Raw genomic sequence first — 21,362 nt, 5'->3', positions numbered from 1 at the left:
AAAAAGAAGTTTTATTTAACGACGCACTCAACACATTTTATTTACGGTTATATGGCATCAGAACCTATAATAAAGAAGACAAGACATGCATTTTGGATAACAATAATAATTTATAATGATTTAATTAAGACTTTAAGTTGAAATCAACTTGCAGCATCTGCTAAATGCTTCTCTTCTCCACTCTGTGTATATTTTGTTTTTATTTATTTATTTTTAATCTAAAGAAAGCCCCCAAAAAACATGTTCATAAGATTATAATATACTAGGTAGGCTTATTACAGTGAAACCTCTCAAACACGGACCCTCTGTAAACCAGAATTCCCTCAAAACCGGACTTTTTTCGCGGACCCTTTCTGAATATCTGTATGGAAGAGAACCTCTCTAAACCGGATACCTCTGAAAATCAGAATTTTTTCTTGGTCCATAGTGTGTCCGGTTTAGAGGAGTTTCACTGTATTATTATATTAGAATAAAAATTACACTTCTCTACCTTGTTTGTCTTCTCTACCTCTACCTTGTTTGTCTTCTCTACCTTGTTTGTCTTCTCTACCTTGTTTGTCTTCTCTACCTCTACCTTGTTTGTCTTGTCTTCTCTACCTTGTTTGTCTTCTCTACCTCTACCGTGTTTGTCTTGTCTTCTCTACCTTGCTTGTCTTGTCTTCTCTACCTTGTTTGTCTTGTCTTCTCTACCTTGTTTGTCTTGTCTTCTCTACCTTGTTTGTCTCGTCTTCTCTACCTTGTTTGTCTCGTCTTCTCTACCTTGTTTGTCTCGTCTTCTCTACCTTGTTTGTCTTGTTTCCCAAGTCTACTAATGTCTGATAATTACACTTCTCTACCTTGTTTGTCTCGTCTTCTCTACCTTGTTTGTCTTGTTTCCCAAGTCTACTAATGTCTGATAATTACACTTCTCTACCTTGTTTGTCTCGTCTTCTCTACCTTGTTTGTCTTGTTTCCCAAGTCTACTAATGTCTGATAATTACACTTCTCTACCTTGTTTGTCTCGTCTTCTCTACCTTGTTTGTCTTGTTTCCCAAGTCTACTAATGTCTGATAATTACACTTCTCTACCTTGTTTGTCTTGTCTTCTCTACCTTGTTTGTCTTGTTTCCCAAGTCTACTAATGTCTGATAATTACACTTCTCTACCTTGTGTGTCTTGTCTTCTCTACCTTGTTTGTCTTGTCTTCTCTACCTTGTTTGTACCTTGTCTTCTCTACCTTGTTTGTCTTGTCTTCTCTACCTCTACCTTGTTTGTCTTGTCTTCTCTACCTTGTTTGTCTTGTTTCCCAAGTCTACTAGTGTCTGATAAAAATACACTTCTCTACCTTGTTTGTCTTGTCTTCTCTACCTCTACCTTGTTTGTCTTGTCTTCTCTACCTTGTTTGTCTTGTTTCCCAAGTCTACTAATGTCTGATAAAAATACACTTCTCTACCTTGTTTGTCTTGTCTTCTCTACCTTGTTTGTCTTGTCTTCTCTACCTTGTTTGTCTTGTCTTCTCTACCTCTACCTTGTTTGTCTTGTCTTCTCTACCTTGTTTGTCTTGTCTTCTCTACCTCTACCTTGTTTGTCTTGTCTTCTCTACCTTGTTTGTCTTGTCTTCTCTACCTCTACCTTGTTTGTCTTGTCTTCTCTACCTTGTTTGTCTTGTTTCCCAAGTCTACTAATGTCTGATAATTACACTTCTCTACCTTGTTTGTCTTGTCTTCTCTACCTTGTTTGTCTTGTTTCCCAAGTCTACTAATGTCTGATAAAAATTACACTTCTCTACCTTGTTTATCTTGTCTTCTCTACCTTGTTTGTCTTGTCTTCTCTACCTCTACCTTGTTTGTCTTGTCTTCTCTACCTTGTTTGTCTTGTTTCCCAAGTCTACTAATGTCTGATAAAAATTACACTTCTCTACCTTGTTTGTCTTGTCTTCTCTACCTTGTTTGTCTTGTCTTCTCTACCTTGTTTGTCTTGTCTTCTCTACCTCTACCTTGTTTGTCTTGTCTTCTCTACCTTGTTTGTCTTGTTTCCCAAGTCTACTAATGTCTGATAATTACACTTCTCTACTTTGTTTGTCTTGTCTTCTCTACCTTGTTTGTCTTGTTTCCCAAGTCTACTAATGTCTGATAATTACACTTCTCTACCTTGTTTGTCTTGTTTCCCAAGTCTACTAATGTCTGATAATAACCAATAATGAGTTTTAATATTTTTAATCTAAAAACCCACATGAAAAACAAACAAATATGTTACAATGTATAAAAGCTGCACACTGTTGTTAATAAGATTAGGCACAAAAAAAAGATATGTGTGTTTCAGGTTTCATCTCTGAAAAAAATAGGGTAGGTAGGTAGGAACTTCTTTTTTTTAAAACCGTGTTCTTGACATACTGCATATAACCTGTCTGCAAAAATCGCGGTAGTTGTTGGGGTTTTTTTTTTTTGGTAGTCAAATTTTTTTAGGGTCACAGTATAAAATTAGGGTCGGTCGGGAAACCGGAAACACACAAATTATTTTTTTTACGCCTTATAAGACACCTTTAGCATTACATTGTATTATATTACAATGAAAATGGTACTTCTCTTCCATATTTCATGTAAAACAAAACACAGACAAAAAACACAGAACATGTTGTATAACCCCCACACAGTTGTCAGTAAGATTACAATAAATCTGTATTATTATAGCATTACAATCAAAATGGTATTTCTCATCCATATTTGCCGTTTTTCAAAGTCTACTGAAGTCTGATAATAACTGACAATGAGTTTCAATTATCATCAAGTGTAAATACACTGCAGCACATGTCTTTGATGTGGAGCAGATAAACGCTTGGTTTTAAGTCGGCACACACAATCAAATTGCCTGTCAGTGTGTGTGTGGGAGACTTGGTCTTTTTAATCCATCTACATTAGGGCTGCATGGCCACCTCATGGCTCTAGATGGCTCTAGGCCTGTGGAAGCCGCTGACAGACTGTCTTACAATCTCTCATAGGCTTCTGACCATGGTAATTTTCTACTAAATTGCCTCTTATCTCTCCTCTCTGTGCAATCAAAGGGCAGTTTGCTGCAGTAACTTAATTTAAACATACAAACAATGAATGGAGATTGCATAAGGTGATGGATGGTGTGGGATTATGGCCTGGGTGGGTTTCTGTTGTATGGATGTGGAAAAGGGAATCAGGGGCTGATCGTTTTGGGTGTTCTTTTATGTAGAGTCAGCACAATTAGAAAACAACATAATGAAGGTTGAAATGACGTTGTGTAACAGTACGTAATAGACCTACAGGTGGTGCTGTTAGGCATGTGATCAAACATACATTTAGAGTTAAAACGAATTAACTTTGTGTTAAGGTGTTGATACAAAAACACAGGTTTTGCTGATTTTGGTCACAGGGCTGTTCTTTTTTTTTTAAACAAATATTCTGGATATAGTGTTCATGGGGGGTGGGGGGGGGGGGTAGTGGTGTGTAATTTCAAAACAATTAAAATGTTAAGCATGCACATTTAAAATATTAAGGATGCACATTAAAAACATAAAGAAAGAAAGAAATGGTTTATTTAACAACACACTCAACACATTGTATTTACAGTTATATGGCGCCAGACATGATTAAGGACCACACAGATATTGAGAGAGAAAACTCTCTGTCACCACTTCATAGGCTACTCTTTTCGATTAGCAGCAAGGCATCTTTTATATGCATCATCCCACAGACAGGGTAGTACATACCACAGCCATTGATATACCAGTTGTGGTGCACTGACTGGAACGAGAAATAACTAACATTTTCTCACGCTGTGACACTAGCATGTTGATAACACAGTAAGCGTAATGTGTACAGTGATACCAGAGTAGAAACATGCATCCAACAGGACTGTGAGATATACATGTAACAGACTACGTAATTATATGTAAGTTATCACACACCAGATAAACTGGTCTCACCCTGGTACATAACACTGGTATATAACACCTTGATTTAAAGGTAGCAATCTAAACACAGCTTGAGGTGTATATCAAACACAGAAAGGTACCTGCAGCTATGTATTTGGCTACTAATAGCTGCATGGGGTGTGTATTTGTCCACCGATGCCTGCTGTGTGTGTATATGACAATATAACCAAGACTTACAGGTAATTGTACTGTCTTGTGTCATGTTGGGAAAGCATTAAAACACAGAACCACTTGACCACTCAGCATGATGTTAATGACCACAAACACTGACCACTTGTTACATAGGTGTTGTGTAATGTTGCATCTCAGGACCTGCCCCACATACCTTGTCCTAGCAGTGTTCCTGTGATCAATTATAGTCTACACTCTACCAATGTGATGATCGAAAAAGAAAGAAATGCTTTATTTAACGACACACTCAACACAATTTAATTACGGTTATATGGCATCAGACATATGGTTAAGGACCACACAGATATTGAGAGAGGAAACCCGCTGTCGCCACTTCATGGGCTACTCTTTCCGATTAGCAGCAAGGGATCTTTTATATGCACCATCCCACAGACAGGATAGCACATACCACGGCCTTTGTTATACCAGTCGTGGTGCACTGGCTGTGATGAGAAATAGCCCAATGGGCCCACCGACGGGGATGTGATGATCGATTAAAAAACTCCATAATCGATGATTGTTTGGGGAAAATATTAACATTAATGTCAGAACTAAATTGACCGGCCTCGGTAGTACAGTGGTTTAGCCATCGGACTACAGGCTGGTAGGTACAGGGTTTGCAGCCCGGTACTGGCTCCATCCCAGAGCGAGTTCTTAAGGGCTCAATGGGTAGGTGTAAGGCCACTACACCCTCTTCTCTCTCACTAACCACTAACCAACTAACAACTAACCCACTGTCCTGGACAGACAGCCCAGATAGCTGAGGTGTGTGCCCAGGACAGCGTGCTTGAACCTTAATTGGATATAAGCACGAAAATAATTTGAAATGAAAATGAAATGAACTAAATTGTTAACAACTATGATAAATTACTCTCCTACCTTTAATTACCATTACATTTCCCCCATACTTTTGTCCAGACACAAGTTGTGAAAAAACCATTACAGTGACACAGATTTCACATATGAGACTATAACGATGCCGCCAGTATCGACTTTGCTGAGATCGCATAGGGCAAAATACATGCAGTTTTCTGCCCATCTGCTATTTTGTTTTTTTTATGGAATACTCTTCAAGAGGGGTGAAAGCCTCCAAAGTATGTGACATAATTAATATAAAATCAATGTTCTCTTGTGGTATCTTTAAGCAAAACAAATTAATATGACATCATCATGTTTGCTTTTATATCATAACATGTTATGACGTTGTTAGATTAAGTCACATCCTTTCACCCCTCTTGGAGAGTATTCCATAAAAAGTCAAAATGGCAGCCGGCACAAAATTACATGCTTTTTGCCCTATGCGATCTCAGCGAAGTCGATATAGATGACATAGTTATCATCTAGTATGTGGATTCTGTGTTGTTGTAATGTTTTTTTCAAGATTTCTGTCTGGACAAAATGTGGGTAAAATGTAACAAAAAATACAAGTAGGAGAGTAATTTATCGTAATTGTTAACATTTTGGTTCGGACTTTACTTGTGTTTCAAGTTTATATGATAGAATTCATGTAAATTTGTTTGAGTTGGAGTTTATTAGTCAGCAAATAGTTATTAAATGTAAGATTAACCATTTGTAGGGTCTAGATGCAATACATGCATTTTCATTCTCATTCTTATTATTCAAATTCTTCTTGTGTTCATATAATTCTAACCGATTATAATAGATGAGGAAATTATGACAAATTCCCAACACTATTTTGTCCGAATACACTTCCTTTGTTTTGTTGCTTTTATTTTTGATTTTTTTTTTTATAAATATATACTTTTTTCTTCAGAATTTGAGCACCCTGATCACGGATGACGTGATGTTTGCCGACCGACCGGAGAGACCGCTGTATGGTAGTGGCGACGGTTCCCGCGTGCGGGATGTCATCATTGACGATGAGGATCTTTACGGCGGGGAATCCGGTAGCGGTAGTGGGGACAGTTCATACACCGTGCAGCCCAGTGATCCAGGTACGAGCAGTTGTTTTTATTTCGTGGGAGGTTTTGTGTTTTTTCTTTTATGTGTGGTTTTTGTTTTTGGCAGTTTTTGTCTCCACTGGGCTGGGATTTAGCTCAGTCAGTCGAGTGCACACCAGAGATGCTTGTGTCACAGGATCAAACCACCTTGGTGGATCCATTCAGCTGATTGGGTTTTTTTTTATCGTTCCAACCAGTGCACCACAACTGGACAAAGGCCTTAGTATGTGCTTTCCTGTCTGTGGGAAAGTGCATATAAAAGATCCCTTGCTGCATTAGGACAAATGTAGCGGGTTTCCTCTGATGACTGTGAGTCAGAATTACCAAATGTCTGACATCCAATAGCCAATGATTAATTAATTAATCAGTGTGCTCTACTGGTGTCATTAAACGAAACAAAGTTTATTTGTTGTGGTTGGTGTTCGTTTTTTGTGGTTGTTTTTGTTTCAACTTTATGTGGACCCGTTCTCTGATTGTTTTGTTTTTTGGGTCCCAACCAGTGTACCATGACTGGTATAGCAAAGGCCATGGTATGCACTGTCCTGTCTAGAAAAATTTATATAAAACAACCCTTGCTGCTAATGTGAAAATGTAGTACTCCGTAGAAGACTACGTATCACAATGACCAAATGTTTGACATCCAACAGCCTATGATTAGTTAATCAATGTGCTCTAGTGGTGTCGGTAAACAGAACAAACTTTAACTTTAAACAGACTGCAGTCCTTGCCTGTTACCAAACTCAAGGTGAGGTGAAGACCACCCTCCTGAAATGGATCTAGGCTGACATTCGTTACATTTATTGCCCTTATGAGAATTTTGTGGCCCTCCTTTAGAAAGTCGTGGATCTGCCCCGTAGGCTGACATTCCATACATTCATTGCCCTTTTTAAAATTTTGCCCCCCCCCCCCAACAAAATCGTGGATCTGCCCCCTGTAGGCTGACATTCCTTGCAATTATTGCCCTTTTTTAAATCCCCCTCCCCCAACAAAGTCCTGGATCTGCCCCTGTAAGCTGACATTCCTTACATTTATTACCCTTTTTTAAATTTTGCCCCCCCCCCCCCCAACAAAGTCCTGGATATGCCCCTGTAAGCTGACATTCCTTACATTTATTGCCCTTTTTTTAATTTTGCCCCCCCCCCCCTCCCCCAACAAAGTCTTGGATCTGTCCCTGTAGTCTGACATTCCTTGCAGTTATTACATAATGAGATTTGTTCTGTGCAATCTTTACAAGCAGGCAATCATTGTAAGGAGTGGCAGCAACTGTAATTGAACAGAAAATAAATTGTAGTCCCCTAACCTTAGTATACATGTGCATCTAAAGCCTGCTTGTGGCCTTTTTAAGCAGGTCATCATTATACAGAGGTCCAGTACATGCATCTGTATATGGCCTGCTTGACACAGACTTTATAGACAGGTGGTCGTCATACAAAAAGGTGTCCGTTAAATGTGGTGTGACTGTACATCAATAAGTGCACTGCACGACACTACAAATCTCTTGTAATTTTATTTCCACCCTCAATAATTATTTATCGTCATTGTTAATATTGAGCCGCATATTTCCCAAGTTGGCTAATTGTGACCGTTTGTATGAATTTATATCACATGTCAGATTACATGTTCGAAAATCTATAATGTTGCCAGTAGAGTGTGCCATACATCTGGTCGTAAACCGACGGTTGTTGGTCTCTCTGGTGTTGGCGGGAATTGAAGGGAAACCCTGCCATTCCGAGCGGTTTTGATGCCATTCAGCTCACACTTAATTTATGGGGTCGTAAAATCCACTTCAAGAGTGAGTCACTTCTTATTCACTCTTCTCTCTCACACACTGCTGGGGTTTTCTCCTCTTTTTTTTTTTTACAAAGGGAGAAAATGTTGTCGATGTATTTTACACATCTTGTGTTCAAGCAGTTTACCATATGTTTGACATCCAACAGCCGATGATTAATTAATTAATGTGCTCCAGTGGTGTCGTTAAACAAAACAAAGTTTGGTTATACTTTAGATGTCCAGATGTGTCGAAAAGTATGGCTAATATTTTACACATATAAAAAACAAATTAGGAGAGTGGGGTTGGGTTTTTATCAAAAGGGGCTGAAATCACTGGGTACATGAACCAAAACCCCCATCCACCCCCCCCCCCCCCCCCCCACCCCACCCCCACTGTGCTGTCATATCTCTGGAATGGTGTATATAAAAGATCCCTTGCTACTAATGGAAAATAAAATGTAGCGGGTTTCCTCTCTAAGACTATATGTCAAAATGACCATGTGTTTGACATCCAATAGCCGACGAATAATAAATCGATGTGCTATAATGGTGTCATTATATAAAACAAACTTTAACTTTTAAATAAGTTGTGAGAAATTGATTTAAACACGAAACTTTAACACAAAAACTCTCGCCACCACTATAATATCTCACCCCCTTTTACTTAGTAACTTTAACTCAAAAACTTTTGCCCCGCTGCCACCACTATAATATCTGACTCTTTTACTTGGTAACTTTAATGTGTACGTGTCGATCCTGATTGTTAAAAGACGCACGTGTCCCGTTTGTCATCGAGTGTGTTATTAACGTGTCGGCGAGGACAGAAAGTAATTTCTTTGTCGCTGCTGTTCTTTCACCGAACTGCGTGCTCTTTGTTGCCAGTTTTTTTGTCACCAATGGTGATTTGTGGCTGGGAAGACGGGGCAGTGTAATGGCGCGGGAGATGATAGGTACTAATCAGACTATTGATTCGCACACAAAGAGGCAATGAGAAACACGTTCTGTGTATGAGTCCTTTGAGACTTGCTTCATCAAGTTAGGCTCGGCTCGTAGGCTGGTACATACTCAACTTGGAACACTTAGTTGCTTATACAGGGGCGGGATGTAGCCCAGTGGCAAAACGCTTACCTGATATGTGATCCAAGACTTGCTTCATCAAGTTGGGTCGCGACGTAGTCCAGTGGTAAAGCGCTCGTTTGATGCGCGGTCTGTTTAGGATCGATCCCCGTCGGTGGCCCCATTTGGCTATTTCTCGTTCCAGCCAGTACTACCCTGTCTGTGGGATGGTGCATATAAAAGATTCCTTTCTGCTAATCGAAAAGAGTAGCCCATGAAGTGGTGACAGCGGGTTTCCTCTCTCAATATCTCTGTGGTCCTTAACCATATGTTTGATGCCATATAACCGTAAATAAAATGTGTTGAGTGCGTCGTTAAATAAAACATTTCTTTCTTTCTTTGCTTCAACAAGTCAGTCCAGGATTGACCCCCATCTGAGGGTCATTGGGCTATTTCTCGTTCCAGTCATTGCTCCACAACTGATATGTTAAAGGCCATGCTATGTGCTATTCTTCCTGTGGGATGGTGCATGTAAAAGATCTCTTGTGACAGCATGGCAACAACGGGTTTCTTCTCTTATTATCTTAGTGGTCCTTAACCATATGTTCGACGTCATATAACCCCAATTATAATGTGTTTAGTGTGTCGTTAAATAAAATATTCCTTTATTCCTTATACCTTTTACTAATCGGCTTAGCTGTATCCCATTTGAAAAGCACTCACCTGACATGTCATCCGAGCCTTGCCTTGTCAAGTTGGGCTTGGCCCTGGGATGGTACATACTTGTACATACTCGACTTAAACACTTGATAGCTTATATTAATCAGCTTAGCTGTGACGGAAGGGTGGGACGTAGTGGTAAAATGCTTGCCTGATGTGTGGTAGATGGGCCAATTGGGCAGTTTTTCATTTTTGAGGACAAGCATTTGTCTCATAGCAAAACTTTCATAGACAACTATTTATTACATACCTATTCAATCTTACTTTAGTGATAAAGACGTTTTCAAACCGTGTGATAAATTTATTTTGTATCACACATTTGTGCGATCTGGACCAGAACTTTTAAATTGGGAATTCCCTTTTATTTACAGGTGTAATATATGATTACATATCGTATTTGAAACATTACGCATAGCTGCCGCAGAGTATGATTCTTAACATTGTTTTCACTTCCTATTTATTGCACTTGTTTATTTTGCGAAAGAACATACGACTCAACCGCTACGCGGTCTCATGGTATATATATTCTTGTGCAAAATAAACCTGTGCAAAATAAACCTGTGCAATAAATAGGAAGCGAAAACAACATATGTGAAGTTCTGTATTTCTACTACATTGTATATATTCATATTGAGCCACTAATATCTGTAAAGAATTTTTTTTATATACATTATTTCACTTCTGTAATGATGACAATAATTTAATTGAACCTATCGTCTTTTCAAACAGGTTCAAACCCGAACATCAACCATGATATCACACCCGACATGAATTTTTTTTTTTCTTTTCTGTATTTCACTTCTGTAATGATGACAATAATTTAATTGGATCTATTGTCTTTTCAAACAGGTTCAAACACGAACATCAATCATGATATCACCGCTGACAAGGCGAAGAAGAGCGCTGGTTGTCGAGTGTTCCCGGGACAGGTGGCGCTACTGGTAGTCGTGTTGAGCCTGGCGAGGACTGTGTTGCTCCATTGATGAGCCATGCGCAATGTGTGTTCACAAATTAATCCATCCATTTTGTGTACTCATCTCCACAAATATCATCTGAAATCTGCGATGTCGTGATCGCTAGTTCACGAATTCAATGAAGCAAAATACCTTTCATGTGCTGTAACTCGTTACATTTTCTAAAAACAAAATCTTTTTTTTAAATTTCCCAAAACAAAAAGATAATTTTTCGAAAGCCGAATTAAAAAAAATTAAAAAAAATATGTAAAATTTACATGGTGTATGATTTGACAAATTGCTAAAATATTTGGAAGCTGTTTTCCAAAAGACATTATTATTGGCAGTTTGTCGAAGTGTTGACCCAGTTGTTATCTCAGTTGAAGTGCTTGATGAAACCTGCAAATTGAAATTCAGGAGAGACGCAGCAAAATGTTTGCCTAAATAAAGGATCACATATTAAAAGACTGACTGCAATTTAAGGATAAGCCTAGAAAGATGAGATTAAAAGTCTTGCTGGGATTGTATGTCATAATGTGATATTAACATTCTGGCTGCAAGAATCAGGTTTTAAAAAAGATTTCCTGCAAGGATGAGGATATGTAAAAAAAAGTTGCAAGGATCAGGATATGGTAAAAAATAGTTTAAAAATTGCAAGGATTAGGATATGTTGAAATTGCAAGGATGAAGATTGGTTAAAAAATGCAAGGATCAGGATATGGTAAAAAAAAGAGAGTATATATGCAAGGATTAGGATATGTTGAAATTGCAAGGATGAGGATTGGTTAAAAAATGTAAGGATCAGGATTGGTTAAAAATTGCAAGAATTGGGATATGTTAAAAATTGCAAGGATCAGGATTGGTTAAAAATTGCAAGGATTAGGATTGGTAAAAAAAATAACCTGGCTGAAAGGATTAGGAGTGATAAAAAAGCAAGGATATGACTAGATTATCAAGCAGACTGAATGAAGCAGGATAGGTTTATACATTGGCAGCAAGGATCAAGGTATATTCGGAGATTGACTGCAAGGATAAGTGATTGTCTGCAGTGTTTCATGGCTGTCTGCAAGGATCAGAGATGGACTACAAGGATCGAATGTTATAAGACTGGCAGCAAAGATCCAATGTTAAAAAGACTATTTGCAAGGATTGGGATGAACTAAGGTTTATTGGTGTGAAACGGGATTATTTAAAGACTATTCAAGTGGAATTGTACATCTACTAAATGTGATATTAAACAGCATCTGGTGAAATGTGTGACTACAGTGTGTACAACTGATGAAAAATGGTTCCAAAGAAAGGAATGCAAATGATGACTAAACCAATGTACATGGATATAATGAATAAACGCAGAATTTTGGACTGGCTCAGGCTTCTAAGACTTTTTGGCTGAATCTTTATCGGTGCAGATTCTAACACCATTCAAATTGAATGCAGGTCACAAAGTTTATTTCAGCCTGTTTTCATATTAAATATGTTTTAATGGTATCAGTTGTAAAAATCAAACAGATTTTATTGGTCATTTGCTACATTTTTAGCCAAATAGTATATTTTATAACCAATTGCATTTTATTACATTTTTAGCCATTACTGTATTTTATAATGTATTATATTTTATCAGCCAAATAATACGATATTTAATCAAATACTGAATTTTATAGCCATTTACAGTTTATTAGCCAATTACAACATTTTAAACAAATGCTGTATTTTGTAGCCAATTACAGTTTATTAGCCAATTACAACATTTTAATCAAATGCTGTATTTTGTAGCCAATTACAGTTTATTAGCCAGTTACAACATTTTAATCAAATGCTGTATTTTGTAGCCAATTACAGTTTATTAGCCAATTACAACATTTTAATCAAATGCTGTATTTTGTAGCCAATTACAGTTTATTAGCCAAGTACAACATTTTAATCAAATACTGAATTTTGTTGCCAATTAGTTTATTAGCCAAGTACAACATTTTAATCAAATGCTGAATTTTGTAGCCAATTACAGTTTATTAGCCAATTACAACATTTTAATCAAATGCTGAATTTTGTAGCCAATTACAGTTTATTAGCCAGTTACTACATTTTGTTTACCAATCTGTATTACCAATGTAAATTGAGAAATTAACAAATTAGGTTGCACACAAGATGAGCCCTGATCTAAAATTCCAGACATTTTAACATTGAGTCTAAAATCCAGACACTTTACACTGAGTCTAAAATCCAGACACTTTAACATTGAGTCGAAAATCCAGACATTTTAAGATTGAGTCGAAAATCCAGACATTTAAAAGTCTTAAAAGCATGAGCCTGGCACCAAGAAATAATGTGAGGTCCCATGGTTTGTCTCCATGGATACATTAACAGTGCAACTAACACGAACACTTCAAGATGATGTAATGTCAAAATATATATCACACATACCAGTCCATCTATCTAGCTATACGTATTGGCTTTACTTATGCGGAGAGAAAAGAAACAGGAGGTTTGTAGAATGGATGTACAAATAGATGAATTGAAATTGTACAGTCTTAATGTGTCCATTGCTAAAGTTTAAACAATGCAAACTGTTAAACATAAATATTTTCTTCATACTGTACGCTTATGTATACATAATTGTGTATGGTGATGATATTTTTAATTTCATGTTTTTTCTTTCTTTCTGTTTTTGTTACTGTAAAAAGCTTACTGTTTGTTCTGTTGCTTTTGTTAACACCCCACCCCTGGCTTACCCAGCTTAGATAAAAACGTAGCTAGGAATGTATGTGTTCAACACAGTGTGGGTGATGGGAGGGGGGATTTTTTGTAAAATGCCTGAAAACTAAACACCTCTTGATCCATGAAAATTCTCTGTGTTAGTATGTGAAATATTTTTAATATCGTATAACCCAACACTTAACATTTCAGTAGTGGATCAGTTGGTTATTATATCTTTTTATTTTATGATTTGAAATGTGGAGCAGAAACATTGGTAGGACGTTTCAAGTCTGAATTACACATTTAATCTATTTGGGTTAATTTTTCTACAACAGTCTGGTTATTATTTTGAAGGTGGGATATTAAATGTTTTAGTCTTTCTGTAAACATAATATGATGGACATTAGTGAACATAAGACCACAAAATGTCTTAGTTTTAGAAATGTTTTCATGCCAGTCATATGGTCTGGCAGTCCTGTATCAAGTAGGACATTTTATTCTCGGTGGCAGTCCTCTTATTATGTCAGTTTGTCTTGGTGTCGTCAACAATTTGTCCTAGGGAGTGGCAACCCTCTTATAAAATAGGACAATTTGTCATAGGGAGTGGCAATTCACTTACAAAATAGGACAATTTGTTCTAAAGAATGGCAGTCCTCTTACAAAATAGGACAATTTGTTCTACAGAATGGCAGTCCTCTTACAAAATAGGACAATTTATCATAGAGAGTGGCTGCACCTGAAATGTTTTAATTGATTTGTCTTTAAACATACTTTATTCACCCATCTACGTAGCCACCATATTCCACTTTCTAATTATATTTTATACAAATATTTAAATTATGGCAATGGTCCAGAATTAAAAAAATAAAATTGCCGAGAGGGTTAACATGGATTTCACTCCATCATGGTTTAGTTACGGTGATACAATAGTCAGATTTGTTTTTCAAAAATTAATGTAATTTTCATTTATTATCCACTTTTAGTGAAACAAGGTCCTCACATCCGTGACAGTATGCCTTTAAAATTTACATGTACATGTAAAAACTAATTATGTCGCTTTAAATAGTGATTGAATGTCTCGGGACTGCCAAAATGTCACTTTGAAGACACACTATGGAATAAATATATACTGAACAATGACTAAAGAAATCCAAATATTATCCATATGGTTCAACATAACCGAGTTAATAATAATCATACGAAGCACACATGCAATTACTTAATTTTGAGAAGCGACATCATAACATGACGTTGCTTCTCCAGTCCTAGCTCAAATATGACATCATTTCGTCGCTGTGGCTGAGGCTGAAACATTTTGAGTTGGGTCTTGTTATTCATAAAGAAAACAACAATAATAATATGGATAATAAAGAAATGATTACACTCACATGTCCCATGAAACTCGTGTCAGGTTTTATGTATTAACCTCGCACTCGCTTAATTGGGCAATACAAAATTCCGGACACTCGTTTCGTAAAGCCAGTACGACACACAAGCTGGTATAATAATCTCTATGTGTTAGTCTAGTTTACTTTAATTTTATTTTAAATTATCCAGTTTGAATCCTGTTAGTCTTTGTGTGTCTGTTAAAATTAATGATCAACGTTTTGTGTTCATATTAGGCCCATTTTAAACCGTCTGTCTGTTCACCGAATTAATTGTATAAAGAGAGAAAAATATTTGAAAATATTTGTGTTTCTTTTGTTGTTGTTCAGTGAAACCCCTCTAAACAGGACACTAACCAAGATAATTGTCTGGTTTTAAGAGGGATCCAATTTAGAGAGATTACATTCTATACTGGTTTTTAAAAAGGGATTCTGTAAAATGTCTGGTTTTAAGGGAATTCCAGTTTACAGAGGGTCTGCGCTCGAGAGGTTTTACTGTAGTTGCATAACATCGACATATTCAGTTGTGTTTTATAAAGGCAACCAAAGTTGGTTTTTGTGACGATGTCTCTTTTTTTCTTTTATATATACAATATAGGTTACAATACACACATTTATGTGAAGGGTGTCAGAAGTGTCCTTTATAGGCAGGCGGTTTTAATACAGGGTGCTGTTTTTATCAGGTTCAACTGTACTTTACAATCGTACAGATATTCAGACCTGTCCATTTGTTACAAAAATTCCTTTTATCCATATGTGTCACAATTAAGGTACAAAATATATTTTGCAAAATATATATATATATATATATATATACCATGTTTGTGTGTTACTTTTCAGGTCTTTGTTTTTCTATATATATATATACAGACCTGAAAATTTTGTAAGCTTGTTTTATTTTTAAAGGTGTTTTGGGCAATTAACCTATTTCATATTACACCATTGCTACTTACGTAAAAAATATCATATAACATTACAAACTGGTTTTGCTGTTCATACGGAAATTCATTGTACTGTACAAATTGACTATCCTCTGTGAGTCTAGTGAAATAAGAAGGCACGTTTGCAGGATGTCATGCAAGAGTGGGTTCTGGACTGGTGAGCGAATTTCTAAGGGGGGGGGGGTTCGAGTCATGCTTGCTTAGAGCAGGTGATGTTTTGACCCCCAACCCCTCACCCCTCACGTGCCTGATATGCCTGTGTAGTTGTCAATTTCATGCAGCATGTTTTGTGTTTATTTCCATAAAATATTTTATGACTAATATATTGTGTATTTATAATGTTGTTAACATGCAAACTGGGATGGTCAGAAAACGTATCTTTCTATAGGTCATTAGAATAAAATTTCTATTCGCTCTGCTGTTTTAGTTTTTCAGTATAGAATTTTCACAATATTCGTCACACAGCTGAGTAAAAAACCCCACCTGGTATCCATTTGGCTGTGTTGTAGATTGCGTTCCTCCTAATCAGTAAAAGTAATCTGTATCAGGTTTCTTCTCTCATTCTGTTATGTACATAATAGCAGCAGCTGAGGCCTAAAACAGTGCTTTATCACTAGGCTACATTCGATCCCACTTAAGCTGTATCGTAACCGGATGTGAGAGATTATTTTAGAAATCATTGATTTCAATCTCCGTATCCTAGCAACACACTTACGATGTGACACATAAATATGTTGTCACATGTGTCCGGTTTGGATACGTCAATTAAAGTCCTCATTTTAAATCCTCTTTTGTTTTAAATGCATGTATTCTACGTACCTCTTCATACCTTTGTCACCTGTTCATAAAGACCACCTTTTCTAACAGTTCACATTGTGTACATTAATTGGGTGGTCTTTCCATACAGGTTTTTCATGGAAGATGCTAAAAACATTTAGTAGGTGAACTCTTTTTCTTTTCTTTTTGTAAACTGCATTCACTCATATGAGTCCAGATAAAATATTATACTCTTTTTCGCCTACATGTTAATAGAAAAATAAATAAATAATAATACATGTGTAATACATTTGAAAAAAAGGGGGGTTGGCAATTTTTTCTAAAGATTTTAAGGCCTGATTAAAGAATGTGTTGGGGCATCATTAAACATATTTTGGTATTCTTCTCTCAACTGTAAGTCTGTAAAAAAAGTAAAAACTAATGAGAAATATTTGTTTTAATGGTCTGACACTTATTTGTATATGGTATTGAAGTGTATGTTTTATTTTTTATTTGCACCTTGTTTAACACCTAATAATCTGTGTTTTGGCCGGTGCTGGGATGTTGTTAAAATATGTGTCAGTAAATTTAGGAATTAGGAACCTAAAATTCACCAGCCAATGAACTTGTTCTATACATTCGAGAAAAATCCAACAGCTAATAAACTTGTTTTATACATCTGAGAAAAATCCACCAGCCAATAAACTTTTTATTATATATTTGCACAAAATTCACCAGCCAATGAACTTGTTCTATACATTTGAGAAAAATTCACCAGCCAATGAACTTGTTCTATACATTTGAGAAAAATTCACCAGCCAATGAATTTGCTTTATACATTTGAGGAATTTTCTTTATTACATACACTTGAAACACCAGCCCTATAGTCTGACCTTCCTGGTTGATTGTCTTGCGTGAAATTGCTTTGTGATATTTCTGATAGATTTCATTATTCACTGTTGTCATGGAGATCATCAGTATTACTGTCATTGTCTCTTTAGTGTTTAACACTAATGTTCTTTTTCTTAGTCTGTGTTATGTTTTTCACATTGTTTATTAAGAAAAAATTTAAAAGTCTCCACAACATGCATTTAAACATAGACAATGCACCTATTAAATTTTTTAACCTGTTTCGTTGATTAACTAGAATAAAATATGAGAAAAATGGAACTTTCAATTCCATGTTAATTAAATATGCTTTAAAATAATCGCAACTATTTGGTTCAAGATTTAATTCAATATGTAGGGTGATGAATATGAAATTAATTACTAAAATTAAATCTGTTGGCAGATACGTGCACGTCATTAACATTTCAATCACAATATTCCTTGCACACAACATAAGATCTAAAGTATATATGGATGGTGAAGGTTCAGGGGAAAATATATTCTATTCTAAATAAAACTGACAAACTCAGCTGCCCACGATTCTCCACCCTAGCCCAATGAAATAACCCTAACATAGGCAATGTTGAATACTGCATTCAGATTAAAGAGTTGTTTACTGTTGAAATTCTGTTATTTGAATTATAAAAGTTCATCATATAATTAGTTTACTAATTTCGTTTTTATAAAGAAAAGTTGTAGTCTCTTGGGCCCACATTTCAAACGTGTCCTAGCGCTATATCGTAAAACTGCCTTATAGTATGGCATGCGTCATTATGATGTCATAAGCTACATGTACAGTGTTTTACAATATCGTAGCATTAAGATAGCTTCGAAAATCTCAAGCCAGGCTATTATCCACGTAGACATGATGCAAAAAGAAAGAGTCCAAAATACATTACCGGTATTTATATATATTTATATTATCCACTAAATTGGTGGTGGGAACTGGCAGGGTTAGTTTTTATTCTTGAAACATTCTAAATGGATTCAACCACATTTGTCTGTCTGTCTGTCTGTGTGTGTGTGTGTGTGTGTGTAATTTTTATATCTTTGTATGTAGCACCAATAGAAATTGTTATTGTGTTTTTGACGTCTCATCTTGTTGAATGTAACCGTATTGTAAATAAGTATAAATATATCTGTATATAGCCCCCTTGCTGGTGCTTTTGAAGCAGTTATCTCCCTTATTCTCTTAATTATCTCCCCTTGTTCTCTTAATTATCTCCCTTGTTCTCAAGTGGAAATGTTTTACATCTCTACTGTATTTTTATTGAATCACTTTCCACATTCAACACCATGTATTATTGAGAATAAAACTGAATTTGAATATGATAAAACAAAATAAATAATTACCTTTATTATAGAATACTGAAAAAGAACTCACCATATATTGATCAACCTTTATTTAAATAAAAAAATGTTTTTAAAAATATTTTAATAGTAAGTATGAAGTACAAGGCATCTTAAATGCAAACAAAAATAAATACATAGAAGATAAGAGGTAATTATTATTATTATTATTATTATTATTATTAGCCTATAACCACATAGTTGTATCAACGTTTGCCACCAGTTTTCCCCATGTCTGTATACATTGTTATACATCACACCAACTTTAAAATGTCACAACTTAATTTGCATATTTACATGCAAGATTTAACTACTAAACTTATCAGATACAGATGTGTATCAAGGTAAACGACTAATCTCCAGTGCTGTTTTATATGCTTCATTGTATACATGTTTAAAAATTTGTATTGCAAAAAAAAAAAGAAACGTATAATCATTAAAAAAAAATTAAATGAATGCTGTACATATTTTCTGCTTTTAACTATGAATATAGATGTTTTGTTTACATGTTCGTCTGTAGATGGGTTGTCCACTGTGTACTGTAAATCTAATTTGTACAGTTCCTTGTTTCAATGATATATGCAGTTTTATTTAATCAAATACATGTGTATGAAATCAAACATGTACAACTGATCAGTAAACTTCAAATAGATGAATCTCGTCGTTGTTTTCTTTTTAAAATCTTGTTGCATTTTTCTTCTCTTGAAAGGATTGTCCAGAGTACAAAATATTTCCAACCAGCAGACTTTTTGGCGACCAAACTGACACATTAAATGCATTTTCTTGTCCAGAAAGAAAGAAATGTTTTATTTAACGACGCACTCAACACATTTTATTTACGGTTATATGGCGTCAGACATATGGTTAAGGACCACACAGATTTTGAGAGGAAACCCGCTGTCGCAACTACATGGGCTACTCTTTCCGATTAGTAGCAAGGGATCTTTTATTTGTGCTTCCCACAGGCAGGATAGCACAAACCATGGCCTTTGTTGAACCAGTTATGGATCACTGGTCGATGCGGCGCACTCATTCAGGGTTTGGAGTCTGTATCTGGATTAAAAATCCCATCCCTCGACTGGGATCTGAACCCAGTACCTACCAGTCTATAGACCGATGGCCTAACCATGATGCCGGTCATTTCTTGTCCAGAATGCCAATAACTGACCATATTAAATGACTACAGTTGTCTTTTAATGCATTTAGGAGGAAGGAAGGAAATGTTATTTATTTAACGACACACTCTACACATTTTTATTTAGTTATATGGCGTCAGACATATGGCTAAGGGCAGGCCGATGGCCAATGGGTCACTTCTTTTTTCAATATTCGTCAACATTCATGCCTCACCAGAAGCCTAAACGACCCCCCACCAACCCCACATCAAAATCCTGGCTACGGGCCTGAAGGACCACACAGATATTGAGAGAGGAAACCCGCTGTCGCCACTTCATGGGCTACTCGTTTTCAATTAGCAGCAAGGGATCTTTTATATGCACCACAGACAGGATAGTATATACCACAGCCTTTGTTACACCAGTTGTGGAACACTGGCTGGAATGAGAAATAGCCCAATGGGTCCACCAACGAGGATCGATCCTAGACCGACCGTGCATCAAGCAAATGCATTACCACTGAGCTACATCCCACAACCTTTTTAATGCTTATAGAAGTCATTTTTAATTTTCTTCATACTATAGATTTTGTTTCAAGTATAAAAGTATTGGGAGGTAAAATCCACAACAAACACCTTGCTATACAGACTGATATTCTTAAAGGGACAGACCCTAGTTTTAACCCATAAAAAATGGACACTAAGTTTATTAATTTACAAACCTGTAACTCGTTTGGATAAAAGTTAAAATAGAGTGAAAGAAGAGTGACGTTAAAACAGGAAATATCCTTAAAAATAGACTAACTCAAATCAATAAACACCTACTTCTCAAATGCATGCATTTTTTTAAAATATAAAAAATGCATTTGTTTTGGTATTGGAAACACCAGGATGACCAGAAACACTTCGGATCTATGGAAATGGATAATGTAAAGAACACCAGGATGACCAGAAACACTTCGGATCTATGGAAATGGATAATGTAAAGAATAAAATATAAGTAATGTTTTGATTTCAGTGATCATAAACGGCTCTAATAGTGAAAAATATGCTGTAGTGTTTAAAAACTAGGGTCTATCCCTTTAACATTAAAACCCCTGCGCGTGCTGTAACCTCACCGTGGTGCCGGGGTGCAACATTCTCTTTGAGAATGGCTAATACAGCACAAATGAAATTTAGAGTAAAAGTCAGTATCTATCTGTGATATTTGTATTTGTATTTTTGCACAGTTCTTTACACTGTTTTTATTTATATCTTGAATTTTTCTGTTGATGTTGATCATCACCTTGTTTGTTTCCATTACCATAGTTTGACACCCAATAGCCGATGTATTTTTCGTGCTGGGGTGTCGTTAAACATTCATTCATTCATTTAACATTAAAATATCTCGAACATGTAATTTAAGTCGCCAAAAAGGCTCTGGTTAGTTGGGAAACATCTTGCAATGGAAACGAACCCAGGACTCCCTTTAATTGTCACACTTTCCAGCCCGTGTTCTTCAGACTCGATGAGGTGTAGGTCGGTGGTTAGAGTGTTCGGCCGAGGTGTGACTGGTCACAGGATCAATCACCCTCAGTAGACTGGTTATTTTTCACATCCCAATCAAAAAGTTTGTTTTGTTTAACAGAACATTGATTTATTAATCAGTGGCTATTGGATGTCAA

General features: G+C 36.2%; 1 protein-coding gene across 1 annotated transcript in view; it reads left to right on the top strand.

Annotated features, from left to right (window-relative positions):
- Positions 1-19,240, top strand: part of LOC121375098 (glypican-5-like) — a 126,776-nt gene extending 107,536 nt beyond the window's left edge. Inside the window, exons 6-7 of the mRNA XM_041502339.1 lie at positions 5,885-6,065; positions 10,467-19,240. Of these exons, the coding sequence (XP_041358273.1) occupies positions 5,885-6,065; positions 10,467-10,600 (315 nt within the window). The 3' untranslated portion in view covers positions 10,601-19,240. The remainder of the gene's footprint in view (positions 1-5,884; positions 6,066-10,466) is intronic.
- The last annotated feature ends 2,122 nt before the right edge of the window (positions 19,241-21,362 follow it).

Source organism: Gigantopelta aegis, chromosome 1, assembly GCF_016097555.1.
Source record: "Gigantopelta aegis isolate Gae_Host chromosome 1, Gae_host_genome, whole genome shotgun sequence".
NCBI lineage: Eukaryota > Metazoa > Mollusca > Gastropoda > Neomphalida > Peltospiridae > Gigantopelta > Gigantopelta aegis.
This window is presented reverse-complemented; position numbering and strand designations above follow the sequence as displayed.